This window comes from Schistocerca serialis, chromosome 5 (assembly GCF_023864345.2).
Source record: "Schistocerca serialis cubense isolate TAMUIC-IGC-003099 chromosome 5, iqSchSeri2.2, whole genome shotgun sequence".
NCBI lineage: Eukaryota > Metazoa > Arthropoda > Insecta > Orthoptera > Acrididae > Schistocerca > Schistocerca serialis.
This window is the reverse complement of record NC_064642.1, coordinates 739910779-739931046: the sequence shown is the minus strand read 5'-3', so window position 1 is coordinate 739931046 and position 20268 is coordinate 739910779. Positions and strand designations below refer to the sequence as shown.

Below are 20268 nucleotides of genomic sequence, written 5' to 3'. Positions count from 1 at the left end.
TCACAATTATGGACCGCAATAGAAGGTAGTGCGGCTCAATATTACCGTAGGGGATTTCTAGCGAGTTGTTGAGTCCATGCCATGTCGATTTGCCGGATTACGCTGCACAGGAGGCGGTCCGACACGATATGAGTACCCACGAGTATTGTTTCCTCAGTGTAATCTTCAATGAGTGGCTTCAGTTGGATGTGACATACGTGAAGCATACCAGTGGACGCTCTTTTCGCCGAATTGAAGACATTTTAGCTGTATTCGCGTCAAGTCTCTTCGGGGAGGCTAATATTTTGTCTAGTGACCCAGATTGTCTTACACATATTCACTTCATATACTCTGGTTTATCCTGCTTAAGCAGCACCACTGCTCTCGAATGATTGCAGCTCTCTCTTTTGACACCAGTTTCGTTTGGACGGCGGTGGGATGTGTCGCTGACGAAGTTGTGCAGAATCCAATGTACAAGAAGGTGATCGGATTATTTGATTCAGCTATCTAATTTCCGTACGAGGTATGACGTACGAGACTTCCCATGTAGTAAACGATTACCACAGGCGAGGCAACCCGTAATACAGGCAGTACATCCTAGTTGATTACTGTGAACGCAATGGCAAGCTCAGCTATAAATAAAGTTTTGTAGTTTCCACAGTTCGATATCTCTATACCCACCGCAGGTGATTAAATTAGATGTGTAACATTCGCGCAGGAATCGCTCGTGTGCTACGTCTTTCGTGCCACAATAACTTTATTTTGTCGCTATTTTGCTTTAAATTTTCTCTCTAGCAGTTGCCTATGTTAGTTCCAGTTCGCCGGCGTTTTCCCAGCTATCAGAAACCTTTCTTTCTCCTTGATTCTTTAGTGTTTTAACTTGTATTTGTAGACAATGGTCCGCAGCTCGTGGTCGTGCGGTAGCGTTCTCGCTTCCCGCGCCCGGGTTCCCGGGTTCGATTCCCGGCGGGGTCAGGGATTTTCTCTGCCTCGTGATGACTGGGTGTTGTGTGCTGTCCTTAGGTTAGCTAGGTTTAAGTAGTTCTAAGTTCTAGGGGACTGATGACCATAGATGTTAAGTCCCATAGTGCTCAGAGCTATTTGAACCATTTTGTAGACAATGTCTGGATTGTTTTTAAGGTTTGTGAATTGACTAAAGTTTTCGTGTCCATTCTAAATAATGCATCTCCATTGTAGTCAAACGACAACCAGATTAAATTGTGAAGAGTTCCCCAATCGCGTGAAGCACAATTTGAACCTGATGGTGTAGGTAATCAGTTGGACTCTGGAGTGGGGGAGACATTTAAGTGCATGCGCGCTTATGAACGATCTACGTTATCGGACATTGATCGAGACAGGTTGCGAAACACACACACGCGCACGCACACACACACACACACACACACACACACACACACACACACACATCCTGGATGTGCTCCATAGATTTGACATCAGTCGACCTTGGCTTCCATAAGCACTTTCGACTTAAGCTATTATAAGTAAGAATGTGTGAGGGGACATTTAATTTTCTGCCGAATTCTCTGCAATACCTGTGAGATGTTTTATTATGCTTTTATAAGAAATTTCGTTTCTCTTCATAATATCCACTTTTCAAATAAAATGAGCGCATATGTTTAATTAGTTTTGCATAAGCCAGCACGTATACCGAAACAGCATCAAAAAAAGAAACATAGTGTATTAGAAAACGATGATTATAGGGAAAACGCCTGCATTGAATTAAATATTAAAATCCTGTCGTCTCAAATTCTTCATCATATGTCGAGCTTCAGAACAGAAAACCAGCATATTTTTACGATATAGATATAAACTCACCGAACAAGAAATTGATCTCCCCCAGAGAATTCGTTACAAGCATCATTTAATACTGTGTAATTGCGCCCCGGGGCCTGATAGCCGACAGAATTTGGTTAGAAAATGAGTCCACAAGGTTGTGAAAGTACCTCGCAGCCAGCCACTCGCTGAGGATTTTATGGCGAAGTTCCACCAAACTTCGAGGATGTTGATGTAGGTTCTACCCGTCGTTCCATAATTTTTATAGGGGTTCAAGTGAGAGGATATTGCAGATCAGTCAAGAAGTGATAAAGTGGGGCAGTGTTCCGGAAACCAGTCACATAATCTTCCAGCCAGATGAAGTTTGCTGTTGTCTTCTTGAAAAACATGGGTAACAGTAGCGTACTCATAAAGGCAACACCTGATCGTTCAGAATGTTTGAATAAAAATACGTGTTTTGGCCAGCCGTCACAACCTTTAATTACATTCTTCGTGACACCATTAGTCTCCTATATCGGCTTTCTCTGCTTAACGTAACAGAATTATAACGTCATGGCCTATTTGCAACTTGGAAATGTAATAGGCCTGTGTTACATTCTGTTGTTACTTTCTGAAGGTAATTTTCAGAAAAATGGTTCAAATGGCTTTGAGCACTGTGGGACTAAACTTCTGAGGTCATCAGTTCGCTAGAATTTAGAAGTACTTAAACCTAACTAACCTAAGGACATCACACACATCCATGCCCGCGGCAGGATTCGAACCTGCGACCGTAGCGGTCGCACGGTTCCAGACTGTAGCGCCTAGAACCGCTCGGCCACTCCGGCCGGCGGTAATTTTCTCATAAGGCATTTGGGACAGTATCACCCGATTCCCTAATCACTTTAGTCATCGACACTACAGCTGTTTAAATTGCCCCAAATACTACGTATAACATTTTCACGAATGCTATGCTCAAAGGTTATGATTTCCAATAGCTGGTGTGGTGTCGATATACCAAAAGAACTTCAACGAAACAGTTTTGGTCTTGGGTGATGAGTGTGTCTGTTTATAGTGAAAAAGACTCGAGAAGTGTTCTGCAATTACTGCTGATGTATTTCATGAGGGATCACGTATTTCTCGCCAATCGTGGTAAATCTTAACAGTGCTGAGGAGGGCTGAAAACTGATTGTATACAAAGTTTGTATTTTTATACAGGGTGATTTTTTTTTCACTGTGTACAAACTCTGGAGATTGATCGATGAGAGGATACGGAACAAAAAAGATCAAATGAACTAACGTCTGGAAATGGATAGTTTCCATGCTAGAGACCACTTATTCAGTCATACATTGTTACAGAGATTGCGGTATAATACGCGCTGTTCCATGCAGCCACAGTTACAGTTTGAACTGAAAGTGGTTTTCATGTCCCTCCGCGCAAGCGTATAGCTTGTTCTGACTCACAATTTCACATCGGTAAGGCTGCATCCGAATAGTGTCAAAGGCGGTATGAATGCGCTGCTCCAGTGTCTCCACATCTTGAATGGCCTCTGCATACATGATCCTTTAGAGATGGCCCCGTAACCGGAAATCACGCGGATTCAGATCTTGTGAACGAGCAGGCCATGCATCTGGTGCCCCACCTCCGGTCCATCGACACGATTGAGATGCGTCCGGGTATAAACGGCGAAGTGGGGTGGAGCATCATCATGTAGCAGCCACATAACCATTCGAATCATCGATGGCACTTCTTCCAGCAGGGGAGGCAGTCACCCGCAAGGAACGCCGAATGTTCCGGCCCGTTTGTCGAAGTGGAAGGAAGACAGGTCCCAAAATACGTTCTCCAGTTATCCCGGCCCACACTTTCCAGCTGAGTCGACGCCGATAATTTGCTATCAGCATACCATGGGGGTTACCCATACTATCCCACGGACGACTGTTACGAAAAGCTGAAGATACCACTCCGCGTAGAGGTAGCCTCATCTGTGAATACGGTGGATGCACAAATCCAGGAATCGTGATTGCCTGTTGAAGCCAGTGCCGAAACGGTTCCAGATGTGGAAAGTCCGTCGCTAGTAAACCCTGCACACTGTGCAAGCGATAAGGGTAGGAACAGTTGCAATGGAGAATGTTCCACACGGTCGTCTGGCTTGCGCTACATTGGCCTGGCCAACTGCCTGGTACTGACACGGTGGTGGCCTTCCACAGTGTTAATCACATTTTCCTCCAACTCTGGCATTTCTGGTACGTCCTTCATGATCTCCTGCATCCTGGAACGATCCTGTCTCAGACAAACGGCGAAGCACTGTTGCAAACATTGAATGCTGTCATTGTTGTCGGCAGTTACAGGTCTCCTGATACAGCCTTGCTGCCCGGCGCCAGTTGCCGTTTGCGTTTCCGTAAGTAAACACCATATCGGTACGCTCTCGATTCGACTACGGAACCATTGTATGTAGCGCTGTATCACACCGACTATAAGGTGAGACTGCAAGAGAAATGAATCGGATACAACATTACCACTGACAGTGGTAGGATAGGCATGACGTGTGAGGAGCAGTAACACCCTCTAGGAGGAATCCATGCGTACTGTTACTGTAACTGCATGGTACAGCGCGTATTAGACCGCAGTCTCTGTAACAAAGTAAGGTTGAATAAATGGAGCATGGAAATCATGCACTCCGGACATAAGTTCATTAGCCCCTTTTCCGATCCGAATCCTCTTATTGATCCACATCTACATGGATACTCTGCAAATCAAATTTAAGTGCTTGAAAGAGGATTCATCGAACCACCTTCACAATAATTCTCTGTTATTCCAATCTAGTACAGCCCGCGGAAAAAACGAACGCCTATATCAATCTCCTACAGCCCGCAGAAAAAACCAACAGCTATATCTTCGCGTGCGAGCTCTGATTTCCCTTAGATGATTCTGCCGCAAGGAAAAACACCTTTATTTTAATGATGTAGACCCCCAAGTCCTGTAACACTTCAGTGACACCCTCTCCCCTATTTCGCAATAATACAAAACGTGTTGCCCCTCTTTGAACTTTCTCTATGAACTCCGTCAATCCTATCTGGTAAGAATCGCAGACAGCGCAGCTATATTGTAAAAGAATCCGTAGAGTTTGTACTCGGCGGAAGAAATCACCCCGTATATAGATAAAATTGGACGGATGCGAGTAGAACTCCCGTAGTAATGGTTCCACACAAACTTAATTAAGTTCCGGGAATCGAGGATTCGACGATTTTTGCCTGTTATCAACATTGATACTGGCAAGATATCAGTCAGGGAGATTCCGAGAGTATTTTAATTTTCAGTTTGAAGTCGGATATAAATGAATTTTTCGTGTGATATAATTACTCGTACAAATTAACGATTTCTCATTCTTTTCCTTTTCTTGTACTATGAAACTTTTGTTGTTGCCAAATTTCATGATTGTACGTCAAGGGGAAATACTCAATAGGTTTTAATGAGTGAGTTTGCGAGTGTCAAAATATGTGACCTGAGTGGTCATATCTTTTGATTGCATTTACTTAGAAGCTTAACTATTTACACCACAAAAGTACAATAGATCTCAGACGTGACAGGAATTTCAACTCCATACGTCTACCGGTTGTTGAGAGGAAGGAGTCTTGGCAGAGGGACAGACAGACAGTCGGATAACAAACGACAAAAAAATAGTTTTCGTATGGTATAATGACAAATTAACAGTCTTTACGTGTACTGTGAAACCTTTCTTCTTGTGAAATTTGATGATTCTAGACCAGCGGAAAATGCCCTATAGGTTTTGATGAGTGAGTGAGTGAATATCAAAATAGGTGTCATAATGGCCGTATCTTTTGATTACATAGCCTTAGAAGCTAACGTTTATTATACCGCCAAAGGACCATAGACCTTAGCATGTGATATAAATTTCAACTTAACACGTCTAAGCGTTCCTGAGAAGAAAGGGTAGTAATGACAGACAGCCTAGCAAATAACAATGGTATAATTATAAATCCACCACTATCGAATTTTTTCTGTAGTTGTACAGTGAAACCTTGTTTCTTGCCAAATTTCATGATTCCAGGTTAACGGGAAGTACCCTATAAGTTTTGATGAGCAAGTTTGCGAGTATCAAAATGTGTGACGTAAATGGCCGTATCTCTTGATTGCACTGACTTAAGAGATTCCCTTTTTTCCGTCGCCAAGGGACCGCAGACATTAATATGTGACATACATTTCTATCTGATACGATTACCCGCGCCTGAGATAAAGGGGTTTTAACAGACAGAGAGAGACTGACAGACTAGGAGTAAACTGATCCTCTAAGGGTTCCGTTCTTAGACGGTCTGAGATACGCCACGTGATACAGATGTTGGTTTCAAATCATAAGCTGTCCCAGTACATGATCAAACAGTTCGTCAAACTTTACAAGATGTGTCGAATGTTTGAGCTTTCTTGACGCGTTTGTGAAACATAGAGAATGTTTCAGGCAATTTGTGATTGACAGAAGATTTGATCAGGTGGCAGACTTTGTTTGTTTGCATGTTTAGCGAAAAAGAGATTTATGACAGTTTACCTCACTGTTTGGTAAGTATTCACAACTATGAAAACTACGATCCACGACAGGAACAAAAGAGTACCGGCAGATACCAAAGTGCTGAAGTGTTGCATCTTCCCAGTTATATGTTACACAGGAAGAGGTTAAGAAAATCACTATCCTACTCGAAACATAAAAGCCAGAGTACAATAGAATAAAAAAAGTCAAAGCTCCTGTCATTGGATGGCCAAGTAGAAGAGACAGGTTCTGTGTGCAGTATTCCCTTGATCAGGTCTTCATGGGCATATTTCTCTCTTGTGTCAAACATTACCTGTACCAGCGTCTTGTTTCCTTTTACTCCTCTATATTGTGATCTTGGTTTGATACAGTTGTCCTCGCTACTCTGCCGTGTGCAAGCCCCTTCATCCCCGAGTAATTACTACCACCTTCATCGTTTGAACCTACTTTATTGATCTGTTGGTCTCCCTCAATAACTTTTACCTCCCACACTTCTCACTCAACCAGTGCTTCCCTTTCATACCACTCGTCTGTTACAGTTGCATCTTGGTTTCTGGACAAGTTTTAAATAGCCTTTTGCCCCCTATATTTGACCCCTGCTACCTTCAGAATTTGAAGGAATGTGTTCCAGTCGACATTGTCAAAAGCTTTCTCCAAATCCACAAAAGCTGTATACAAGTTTGCCGTTCCTTAGCGTATCTTCGAAGATAAGTCGAGGGTTCAGTATTGCCCCGCGTGTTCCTATATTTTTTTCAGAATCGAAACTGATCTTCCGTCGGTCTACCTCTACCAGTTTTGCTATTCTTCTGTAAATAATTCCCATTAGTATTTTGTAGCCATGACTTGTTAAACTTATGGTCAGCACATGCTTTATTTGGAACTAGAGTTACTTCTTGATGTGTAGTTCTCCTGTTCATACATCCCAGCAGGTCGAATACTTTTATTACACTGGCTCTCCCAAGGACATTAGTAATTCTTAGGGAATGTCGTCCTTCATTACAGGGGCCTTGTTTGAACTTATTTGTTTCAGTGCTCTGTGCAATTCTTGTTAGTGTATCACATATCTCCCATCTCATCTTAACCCACGCCCTCTTCCATTTTAAAATATTGCTTTCACGTTCGTCTCCCTCGTATAGAGTCTACATATACTCCATCCACTTTTCAGCTTTCCCTTCTTTGCATTGAACTGGTTTTCCATCCAAGGTTTTGACAGTCATACAGCTGCTTTTCTTTTTCTCCAAAGTTCTCTTCAATTTTCCTGTAGGCGGTATGTATCTTTCTCCTAGTTACATGTGCTTCTACATCCTTACATTTGTCCTCTAGCTATTTCTGCTTAGCCATTCTGCTCTTGCTATTCTCTTTCGTCTGCTTTATTTACTGAATTTTTATATTTTCTCCTTTCTATAGTTAAATTCAGTATCTCCTGTGCTATCCAAGGACTTCTACTAGGCTTTAACTTTTTACTTATTTGATCCATTGCTGCTTTCACAATTTCATCTCTCAAAGCTACCCACTCGTCTTCTACTACATTCCTTTACTGTGTTTGTCACCCATTGCTGCTTCTGAAAGTCTCAATAACCTCTAGTTCCCTCAACTAATCCCGCTCCCATCTCCTTAATTTCCGACCTGTTTGCAATTTATTCCTTTTAATCTACGGTTCATAATTAACTAACTGTTCAGAGTCCACATCATTCCCTGGAAATGTTTTACAGTTTAACGTCTGGATCCTAAATCCCTGTCTTAGAGTTGTACAATCAATGTGAAATCTACGTGGTCTCCAGGTCTTTATCACGTATACAACCTTGTTTGATGAGTGTTAAACCAAACGTTAGCGATGTTTAAATTATAGTCTGTGCAAAATTATGCGAGGGTAATCCCAAAAGTAAAGTCTCCTATTTTTTTTATAAGTACATAGACCTGTTTATTTCTACAATGGTTTACATCAGTTTACAGCTTGAACATTTAGCTATTTTTCGACATAACCACCATTTCTGTCGATGCATTTTTGTAGACGCTGTCAGTTTTTGCATGCCCATGTCATACCAGCTCGCCGTCATACTATTCAGAAAGTTATGAGCCTCTTCTTTCATCTCGTCATCAGAGCTGAATCGCTGGGACCACAATTAACGCTGACAGGTACTGTGAGACTCTGAAAAAACTCAAACGGGCAATTCAGAACCGGAGAAGAGGAATGTTGAGCAAGGACGTAGTCTCCATGACAACGCTCGCCCACACATCGCTCGGCAAACCGTAGCTCTCCTGCAGCAGTTTCAGTGGAACATAATCACCCACCCTGCAGTCCTGATTTGGTGCCCAGTGACTGTCACCTGTTCCCTAGGTTAAAAGAACATTTGGCCGGAAAGCGATTCAACTCCGACGACGAGGTGAAAGAAGAGGTTCATAACTTTCTGAACAGCATATCGGTGAGCTGGTATGACATGGGCATACAAAAACTGCCACAGTGTCTACAAACTGCATCGACAGAAATGGTGATTATGTCGAAAAATATCTAAATGTTCAAGCTGCAAACTGATGTAAAACATTGTAGAAATAACATGCCTATGTACTTATGAAAATATAGGAGACCTTACTTTTGAGATTACCCTCGTACTAGGTGGCTATCTCTTTCATTCCTTTTCCCCAGTCCATATTCACCTTCTCTTACTTTTCCTACTGTTGAATTCCAGTCTCCCATCACAATTAAATTTTTTGTCTCCCTTAACTATCTGAATAGTTTATTTTGTATGATCATACCCTTTTCAATCACTTCATCTGCTGTGAAGATAATTCGCATATAAACTGTGTTGGGTGTGGGCTTCGTGTCTGTCCTCGATACAATAATGCGTTTACTGTTCTGCTGGTAGTAGCTTGCCCGTTTTCCTCTTTTCTCATTCATTATTTGACCTACTCCTGCATTACCTGCCCTGATTATGTGTTCATGACCCAGTACTCACCCAAGCAGAAACCTGCCAGCTAACTTCACTAATCCCCACTACACATCAACCTATTCATTTCTCTTTTTAAATTTTCTAACCTACTTGCCCGAGTAAGGGGTCTAACATTCCCAGATTGGCAGTTTCGTTTTTCCTGACGGCGACTTCGTCTTCTTCATACACAAGCTAAATTCAGTGCAAAAGACGCTTTGTCTGCGTTGGTACGTGTACAGACTAGTTTGACAAACTCGTGGATCGAAAACAACGAATTTGACAAACAAGTTTGATCGTATACGAACTGCTGCCCACAGCAGAGGTACGGGCGGAAACCTTTCCGAGTAGGCAGCTGAGCCTGCCGTTTAGGGCAGGGCTGCACAGCAGACGTTCTCCGTGGCAGACACTGGGCGCTGGTCTGCGACCAACGAGTACTGTACCCGGCCTACCGTCATGGGGAACAGGGTGGAGAGGCGTGTGTAAACGAGGAAGTGGATCCTGAGGAAAACGCTTCGATAAATCTAGACTGTTCTTATATGAGCTGTCGCACTGCAGATTTGTTACTTCAAGCTGTAGATCAGCACCAGTTGGGTACTGGAAGTTCGTTATTTTGCCGTTCAGTTGCGCTGCGACTCCTGATTCATTTCCGAACATGACTAGCGCTCCCCTTGATGACACGCAATCTACTACATTCCACGACAAACCTACATTTATTTAAACGCTATTTGAAATCTCTCATCCCGGATAGCTACACTTTCAAAAAGCGCCAAAGCATATACGACAAAATCGTTTCAAAGATTAAAGAAACTAGACGAAGATTTAACAAGCTGACTCTCAACGTCTGTCGTAACTTGTGCAGGAGGGATGATTATCGTGTCTGATAACGACACCACGCGAATTTGTTACACCAGAAGCGGACGTAAATGTTCAGCAGCAGCTATGAAGTATTCATTTATTAAATCACTATCCATGAAATAGAGCATTGTCTTTTCTTAAAGTTGTGGAGTTTTGTAGCGCATCCGAACGGCACGCTGATTTAAATTTTCGCCGTGCACATCAGAGAGCTTCCGTTTAAGTTTTAAAATCATTTGTACACGCTCAGATCGTTCACATTTTCCGTTTCTATATTCCCTGACGTGGTAAGACATCTAGTGTCTTTGTAAACTGAAATTCGTGAAGGCATTCAGTGTCTTACGAAAGCGCTAAACAACGCCTTTTTCTGCAACATTATGATTCTTCGCACTGCAGTTTATAAGAAGACATTGTCGGTGACTAGCTGTTGCTGCTTTTAGAGAGCACCGCTACCAAAACTGAGCCTCCCCTGTTTCACAGTTAATTGGCGCTTCCGACATGGAGGTGGTGGTGGTGGTGGTGGTGGTGGTGGTGGTGGTGGTGGTTAGTGTTTAACGTCCCGTCAACAACGAGGTCATTAGAGACGGAGCGCAAGCTCGGGTTAGGGAAGGATTGGGAAGGAAATCGGCCGTGCCCTTTAAAAGGAACCATCCCGGCATTTGCCTGAAACGATTTAGGGAAATCACGGAAAACCTAAGTCAGGATGGCTGGAGACGGGATTGAACCGCCGTCCTCCCGAATGCGAGTCCATTCCGACATGGCGTGCGCGTGTTTTCCGCAAGTCCACACCACGTCGCTACTGCTCTGCTCGCGACCAGTAGCGTGAGCAGGCGCCACTGCTCACGCTCAAAATCAACGAGTTGTCAACCCTTTGAGGCATAGTGGCTTCGTTTGAGTCCACGTAAGCTTTTATTTTTCCTCAGCCTGAATCCACTTGCTCTCAGCCCTACATAGTGCTGCCATCTACGGGAATTTTTGTAACAGCACCAGAGTGTATTTCGTTGTCATAAGACGATACTGGTGTTCAGTTCTCGTGGCTGCTGTTCAGTTTATTCAAAAAATAAGGTATGTTCCAAGATATTTATATTTGAAAATGTGTCAGATACAATGTGCAATATGTTTATAGACGAAACGATATATATATAGTGAGCACAATATGTGCAATAATATGGTGGCTTGTCATGAGGCCACTGCGTGCTTGACCACGTGTTTTCAAACCTAACGCATATTTTTTGCTCCCCAGAACGCGATGCCTAGATGCCTAGGAGAACGCTGCATGAGAATGAAGTACTAGAAATTTTCTACGAAGTTGCATCTGAATCCGAATTAGAAAGTGATGACAGTGACCTTGGTGCCAGTCCTGATACTCTTCCGGATGTTATTGCTGAAAAGGGCGACATCGAGACGCCACCACTCAAGATTCCAGGAGGCCTAATAATGTTCAGAGTGAAAATGATCATGATGACGATTTTAGCAATGATGACGATGATCCTTTACGCCGCAGCAGTGGAGTCCAGAATATCGTGCGTGCTATAGTACGAAAAAGTCCGCTCATTGGAGTTGTAAAACATGTGATGTTAGTTTATGCTTGTCATCTGATGGGATTTGTTTCATTGCTTACTATAATTAGTTATTTTGAGTCTATTCAAAGTACGTTGTCTTTTTCATTTTTTGTTATTTATGAACGATCGCTGTGGCACAGTGGTTATCACACTGTACTGGCGTTCGGGTGGACGACGGTTCAAACCCGCGTCCGGCCATCCTGATTTAGGTTTTCCGTGATGTCCAAAACCGCTCCAGGGAAATGCTGATATGGTTCCTTTGAAAGGCCGACCTCCTTCCCCATCGTTCCCTAATCCGATGGGACCGATGACCTCTAACTTCGGTCCCTTCCGCCAAATCAAACGACCAGAAGCCCTTGGCTCAAAATGGCTCTGAGCACTATGGGACCAAACATCTGTGGTCATCAGTCCCCTAGAACTTAGAACTACTTAAACCTAACTAACCTAAGGACATCACACACATCCATGCCCGAGGCAGGATTCGAACCTGCGACCGTAGCAGTCGCGCCAGAAGTCCTTGTCTTCTTTCCATTTCACTTCACTGACCCCCACCACCCCCACTGTTCCTTTTTTTGTTTTTTTTTGTTTTGTTTGTTTGCCACAGTGGCTTTAAATGAAGCCACCTCCTAACTTCTACCCAAATGTATGAAAATATAAATTGTCATTTTCATTTCCTTATTGTGCATTTTATGTAATTTAATCAATTTTCAAGTGAAATTCTGTGGTTTTGTGTTGTCTCACTGTAAGACACATTCACGCATTCTACATCTACATCCATACTCCGCAAGCCACCCGACGGTGTGTGGCTGAGGGTACCTTGAGTACCTCCATCGGTTCTCCCTTCTATTCCAGTATTGTTCGTGGAAAGAAAGATTGTCGGTATGCCTCTGCGTGGACTCTATTCTCTCTGATTTTGTCCTCATGGTCTCTTCGCGAGATATACGTCGGAGGGAGCAATGTACTGCTTGACGCCTCGGTGAAGGTATGTTCTCGAAACTCCAACAAAAGCCCGTACTGAGGTACTGAACGTCTCTCTTGCAGAGTCTTCCACTGGAGTTTATCCATCATCTCTGTAACGCTTTCGCGATTAGTAAATGATCCTGTAACGAAGGGCGCTGCTCTCCATTGGATCTTCTCTATCACTTCTATCAACCCTTTCTGGTACGGATCCCACACCGGTGAGCAGTATTCAAGCAGTGGGCGAACAAGTGTTCTGTAACTTACTTACTTTGTTTTCGGACTGCATTTTCTTGGGGTTCTTCCAATGAATCTCAGTCTGGCATCTGCTTTACCGACGATTAATTTTATATGTTCACTCCATTTTAAATCACTCCTAATGTCTACTCCCAGATAATTTATGGAATTAACTGCTTCCAGTTGCTGACCTGCTATATTGTAGCTAAATGATAAAGGATCTTTCTTTCTATGTATTCGCAGCACATTACACTTGTCTACATTGAGATTCAATTGCCATTCCCTGCACCATGCGTCAATTCTTTGCAGATCCTCCTGCATTTGAGTACAATTTACCATTGTTACAACCTCTCGATATACTACAGCATCATCCGCAAAAAGCCTCAGTGAACTTCCGATGTTATCCACAAGGTCATTTATATGCCGGGTGATCAAAAAGTCATTATAAATTTGAGAACTGAGTGAAACACGGAATAATGTAGATAGAGAGGTACAAATTGACACACATGCTTGGAATGACTTGGGGTTTTATTAGAACCAAAAAAATACAAAAGTTCAAAAAATGTCCGATAGATGGCGCTTCCTGGTATCAGATTAGCAATAATTACATAACATAGTAAGACTAAGCAAAGAGGATGTTCTTTACAGGATATGCTCAATATGTCCACCACCATTCCGCAACAATAGCTGTAGTCGAGGAATAATGTTGTGAATAGCACTGTAAAGCATGTCCGGAGTTATGGTGAGGCATTGGCGTCGGATGTTGTTTTTCAGCATCCCTAGAAATGTCGGTCGATCACGATACACTTGCGACTTCAGGTAACACCAAAGCCAATAAATGCACGGACTGTGGTCTGGGGACCTGGGAGGCCAAGCATGACGAAAGTGGCGGCTGAGCACACGATCATCACCAAACGACGCGCGCAAGAGATCTTTCAGGCGTCTAGCAACATGGAGTGGAGCGCCATCCTGCATAAACATCGTACGTTCCAGCAGGTCTCTATCAGCCAGGCTGGGGATGATGCGATTCTGTAACATATCGGCGTACCTCTCACCCGTCACGGTAGCAGTTACAAAACCAGAATCACGCATTTCCTCGAAGAAAATAGGCCCTATAACGGTAGATGTGGTAAATCCAACCCATAGAGTGACTTTCTCGTCGTGCAATGGAGTTTCCACGACAGTTCTAGGATTTTCGGTAGCCCAAATTCTGCAGTTGTGGGCGTTGACAGACCCTCGGATCGTGAAATGAGCTTCGTCGGTCCACAACACGTTACTCAACCAATCGTCATCTTCCGCCATCTTTTGAAACGCCGAAACCGCAAATGCCCTCCGCTTCACTAAATCGCCGGGTAACAGTTCACGATGCCGATGGATAGCATCGGAGGGTACGTCTAAGTGCCAACCAAACAGTAGTGTGTGGAATACCGTTGCGACGTGCGACTGCACGAGCGGTGACTTCCCCGTGCATAGACGAACCCGCTACAGTCCCCATTTCTTCCTGAACTGTCTCAGCAGCATTACCGCCTTGTGCTCGGTTGGCCACTACGGGGTCTATCGTCTAAAGAACGCGTGGCTTCGAACTTCGAAATCATTCTCGCCACAGCTGCATTTGTCAACGGACCTTTACCCGTTCGAATCCCCTCCCTACGGCGATAGGATCGTAACGCTGAACTAGCACATTCCCCATTCTGATAGTACAGATTCACTAAAAGCGCCTTTTCAGGTAACGTCAACATGCTGCGACTGCTGGTGCATCTGATTCTCTCTCTCTCTCTAATTACAGCTCCGTTTATACACGATTGTCCTGCGCAGTTACTGACGTTTTGCTGTCCAGCGCCATCTGTCGGACATTTTGTGAACTTTTTTTTTTGTTCTAATAAAACCCCATGTCATTCCAAGCATGTGTCAATTTTTACTTCTCTATCTACATTATTCCGTGGTTTAGTAAGCTTTCAAATTTAAACTGACTTTTTGATCACCCGGTGTATTGTGAATAGCAACGGTCCTACGACACTCCCCTGCGGCACACCTGAAATCACGGCTACTTCGGAAGACTTCTCTCCATTGAGAATGAAATGCTGCATTCATTTCTTTTTTTACTGAAAGCAAGCAGCATGTCTTCGACAACCCTCCAAGATGTTATTTGTTGGCAACCCGTTCACCGCCATTATCACTGCTGGTGGCGGCAGACGGAGCGAGATCAGTAGAAATACGGTTGTCACTGCTGTTTTTATTGATTTTTGACATTCTATACCGATCGCTGTGTTCCAGTCGAGCAAGCTTTCCAAAATTTTGAAACCCTCCAAGACTCACGGCTTAACTTGTGTGAGAGTGCCACGATTACACTGTGCAGTTGCGGCAGGTGGCCACAGAGCTGCATTCCCGGCTGTGGCGGCCGCGGTGTTGCGCGACTGGGCCTCTCTCGCCGCCCGCCCCGCGGGTGAGTCACAGCCGGGCTGCGGGCCAGCGGCGGCCAGAGAGAGAGACGCCCCGCCCCGTCCCGTCCCCTTCTACTCCCGCACGCCGACGCCCACGCGCGAGCCGCCGCTCGCCAAGTGGGTCTCAGTGGGGCCGCAGCCGTAACCGCGCGCTCGTTAGCGCACCAGCTGCCAGCGCCTTGGCTGCCTCTCGGTAACACGAGAACGAGTGACCGGCTGGTGCACGGTATTTTTCCGACAATTTGTTGTGCCGGCAAGAGCTACTGCTGCAATTTGACTCGGTTCTACTGGCACTCGAAGGCGAAACACTCATTAAAATTTGTGCTGGCGTACGCTGGCACCAGCACATCATGCGGCGTAGGTGTTACGACAGTATCGATAGAGGACAACGACAAGACTCGCTGGAATCGCGCCGTCGATGTCTTCTCAAGCCGCCAGTATTTAGGACCGCCGCGGACCGGAGGGCCAGTTTAGCCAGTCAATTTGAGCCTGTTGCGCCAGTTCGAGTCTGTACGCCGTGGACTTCCAGTGTGTCACCGTGACGGAGCCTAGACTTGGCCTCTAGCACAGCATATGGGATATAGTGAAAGAGGAGACTGATAGAAACAGAAAGGAACAGGAGCAAATATCATTAATGGTAGATGATACGTTAGTAACAGATGGGCATAGTGTGGCAAATCTATTTAACAAGTACTTTATATCCGTTACTGATAGAATGGGATTGTCAGAATCAGTAAATAATGCCCTTGAATATCTGAAACTAGACTTTACAAAGAGCTTCAGGTACATAAGAATACGTCACTCACTTCACCAAAAGAAATAATTTCCATAGTAAAATCGTTACAAACAAAGCATTCTAGTGGTTACAATGAAATATCAACAAAGTTAATTGAGGCATGTTCTTGTGAGTTTAGTACAATTCTAACAAGGGAACCTCCCCATCGCACCCCCCTCAGATTTAGTTATAACTTGGCACAGTGGATAGCCCTTGATAAACTGAACACAGATCAATTGAGAAAACAGGAAGAAGTTGTGTGGAACTGTGAAAAAACAAGCAAAATATACAAACTGAGTAGTCCATGGGCCACATAGGCAACATCAAGGAAAACGTGAGCTCAGTAGCGCTGTGGTCCCGTGGTAGCGTGAGCAGCTGCAGAAGGAGAGGTCCTTGGTTCAAGTCTTCCCACGAGTGAAAATTTTACTTTCTTTATTTTTGCATAGTTATTATCTGTCCGTTCGTTCATTGACGTCTCTGTTCACTGTAATAAGTTTAGTGTCTGTGTTTTGCGACCGCATCGCAAAACCGTGCGATTAGTAGGCGAAAGGACGTGCCTCTCCAGTCGGAACCGAAAACATTTGATCGCAAGGTCATAGGTCAACCGATTCCTCCACAGGAAAACACATCTGATATATTCTATGCGACACTGGTGACGGCATGTGCGTCACATGACAGGAATATGTTGTCGACCCACCTAACTTGTGCACTTGGCGAATGGGTAAAATGATTCTTCTACCTTGCCCGATTTAGGTTTTCTTGTGGATGTGATAATCACTCCCAAAAAAGTGATGAAAACATAAGAGTTTTGTCACATAAACTGAAAATAAAAAATTAAATTTTTCACTCGATGGAAGATTTGAACCAAGGACCTTTCGTTCCGCAGCTGCTCACGTTACCACAAGGCCACGGCGCTCCTGCGGTCCTAGTGTCCTTGGTATTGCCTATCTTGCAACGAACTACTCAATTTGTATATTTTGCTTATTTTTTCACAGTTCCACACAACTTCTTCCTGTTTTCTCAATTTATCTGTGTTCAGTTTTTCAAGGCCTATCCACTGTGCCAACTTATAACTAAATCTGAGGGGGGTGCGATGGGGAGGTTCCCTTGTAAGTTACTTGTGCAACCAGTCAATTATAACTGGGACATTTCCTGACTGGCTGAAATACGCAGATGTTAAGCCTCTATTCAAGAAAGGGGATAAAGAGATACCATCAAACTACAGACCGATTTCACTTTCGCCAGCATTCTCAAAAATTTTAGAAGAAGTAATGTACAGGCAGCTTCTCAACCATCTGACCACAAATAACATATTATCAAGAACACAGTTTGGATTTCTGAAGGATTCTGACATCGAGAAGGCTGTTCACACCTACAGTGAAAATGTACTTAATTCATTAAATAACAAATAACAAGCAGCAGGTATTTTCTGTGATTTGTCAAAGGCATTTGATTGTGTGAACCACAACATCCTTTTAAATAAATTAGAATTCTATGGTGTCACGGGCAGTGCTGCAAAAGGATTAAAGTCATAACCCGCTAACAGGAAACAAAGGATGTCAGTGCAAGGGACTAGTGAATTAAGTCATCATCAGAATGGGAAGAAATTATATGTGGTGTCCCACAAGAATCCATCTTAGTGCCATTGCTTTTTCTTGTGTACGTTAATGATCTCTCATCAGTTACACTGCCAGAAGCAGAGTTCGTTATGTTTGCAGATGACACAAGTACTGCAATAAAAAGTATATCGAGTGTAGTTCTAGAAAGATCTGCTAATGATATTTTCATGGATATTAATAAATGGTTTAAAGCCAATTCACTGACATTAAACTTCGAAAAGACTTACTATATGCAGTTCATAACCTGTAAGAGATTTCCACCCAGCATATGCATAAAGTATGAAGAAGAACAGATACAAGAGGTTGACACTCATAAATTCCTGGGATTACAACTTGATAATAAATTCAGTTCGGAGGAGCACACCACAGAACTGCATAAACGCCTTAACAAATCTGTATTTGCAATTCGAGTGTTAGCAGAAGTAGGCGACATAAAAATGAAAAAGCTTCATACTTCGCCTACTTTCATTCCGTAATGTCATATGGTATAATATTTTGGGATAACTCTTCAAGTCAAACGAAAGTTTTCAGAGTCCAAAAGCGTGTAATACGTATTATTTGTGAAGTACATTCACGGACGTCCTGTAGAAACCTCTTCAAAGAACTGGGTGTACTAACTACTGCCTCTCAGTATATTGACCCCTTAATGAAATTTGTCCTAAATAATATATCTTTTTTTCCAACAAACAGCTCAGTTGATACATACAATACCAGGAACAAAAATGATCTGCACAAGGACTTAAAAGCACTTACTTTAGTTCAAAAAGGGGTCCACTACTCAGGAACACTCATCTTCAATAATTTACCAGCAAACATAAAAAATTTAGTTACAAATAAAGATCAGTTTAAAAGGAGCCTGAAAGACTTACTAGTGGCCAACTCCTTCTACTCAATTGACGAATTTTTTAATGGAAACAAATGGTGTATTGTATATGCTCATGCTATTACTATTGTTATTTCAGCTTAAAAAAATTGACATGTCCAACATCCACAAGGATCTCCTCAGCACGGATCTATGGAACGAAAAACTAATCTATTCTGATCCAAACAGAGACAGGCAGCACATAGCGACCTTATAGTGAACAGACCGGCCTTGTATTTCAACAGCATTGAACTACGTGGACAATACGGAAGAAAGCTTGTACCACAGTACATAGAATCTCAAGTTAAATAGCTCTTTGTTTATGAATAAAGAATCCAGATATTAATTGCGTGCAGTTTGTGTTATAGAACGAGCCTCTCCTTGTTTCCCGTGGTACAGCTCTACTGAGACTACGAGGCGACGTAAAGGTGGCGAAAGAGAATAAATAAATTGCACGCCCTCTCTATAGGGGGTCGGCCACAGCGTGCGAAACTAAACAACGCGCTGCAGGTGGGCGGCTCCATAGGGGTGGGAAAAACCGACCACTTAAAACCGATACCGCTGTTTTAGTTCCGAATAACTCGTACTTGTTTGGTCTGAGTTGTAATAAGTCTTTATGTTTTACTAATAACCAAGTAAAAGAACCGAAACATCAATTAGCCATAGCAGTAGTTCTAAAAATTTACGTTTTTAAAGAAACTTTCTTTTTAAGAAAGTTGAAATTTTTATTCGTAAAATTTGCATCGGCTTGAAATATGAATATGGTAAAAAGCGATCAGTCTTATTTTATTAACAATGTCGACAGAAATGAGCAACAAAACATGGCATAAGAATTGGTCGAGCATTGCTTAACACGTAACACGTAATGGAGTTGAAATATTTACGTTTTTATAACCGGTGTCCGACGAAATAGTTATATCGAGTGGCAAAAGAACAATAGTATACCACAAAAAGGAAGGAGGAACATGGTGAACAGTGTGAAGGAGGTCAGAACGCAGAGTTGTACTTACATGTCAGTAATAAAGTGGTAGTGCGACGTGCAGACCAGATGAGAGGAAACACAGATCAGCAAATCAACCCACTGATGATGCCTTAGAACAAGGAAAAGGCGAAACGCGTCTGGGATGAATAAATTAAGTGGAAACAGGAAAAGGAGATTTTATTTATGCCTTAGAACAAGGAAAAGGCGAAACGCGTCTGGGATGAATAAATTAAGTGTATGCAGAAAAAGGCGATTTTATTTGCAAAACAAGTATTTTATGTTTGTTGCGGAGGATATCCACCTAAACAAACTTGTTTTCCCATACACATTCGCTAAAACTTTCATTTGGGATTTCGGTACCTTCATGAAGACATTTCTTCAGTAAGTTTGCATTTGCAAGGTTCCGGAATATAGGTTTAACGGCTTCCGTTACAGCAGTTGGTAGAGAATCCTATGACGATGTTCTTCACCACCATCAGTTGACCTTTGGTAGCCACACCATGATTCACTTCCTTTTGGGCACAAGTTGTGGGTGGGGTTATTTTCTGTGAACAATTTGTGGAAACATAAGGTCCAAAATGCTTGCTTCATTTTTTTAAGTCCCCTGTGTTCCTTCTTATTGCCAAGCCATAATATGTCTGTAGCTTGTCAATTTCTGCATCCGTCAGTAGCCCTCTCCATTTTATTCCTTTTCATCAGATAATTTTTTTTCCTGACAAATGTTGTCTCAGTCTTCTACGTGTAGTGCCAAATCTTTTCTGTAC

The 20268-nt window shown here is 43.1% G+C and overlaps 2 protein-coding genes across 2 annotated transcripts in view; both read left to right on the top strand.

Annotated features, from left to right (window-relative positions):
- The window catches only part of LOC126482201 (collagen alpha-1(I) chain-like), a 284045-nt gene extending 268634 nt beyond the window's left edge, over positions 1-15411 (top strand). Inside the window, exon 3 of the mRNA XM_050106180.1 lies at positions 15100-15411. Within this exon, the coding sequence (XP_049962137.1) occupies positions 15100-15411 (312 nt within the window). The remainder of the gene's footprint in view (positions 1-15099) is intronic.
- The window catches only part of LOC126480940 (heterogeneous nuclear ribonucleoprotein C-like), an 822623-nt gene that overhangs the window by 436782 nt on the left and 365573 nt on the right, over positions 1-20268 (top strand). The gene's annotated exons all lie outside the window — the stretch shown is intronic.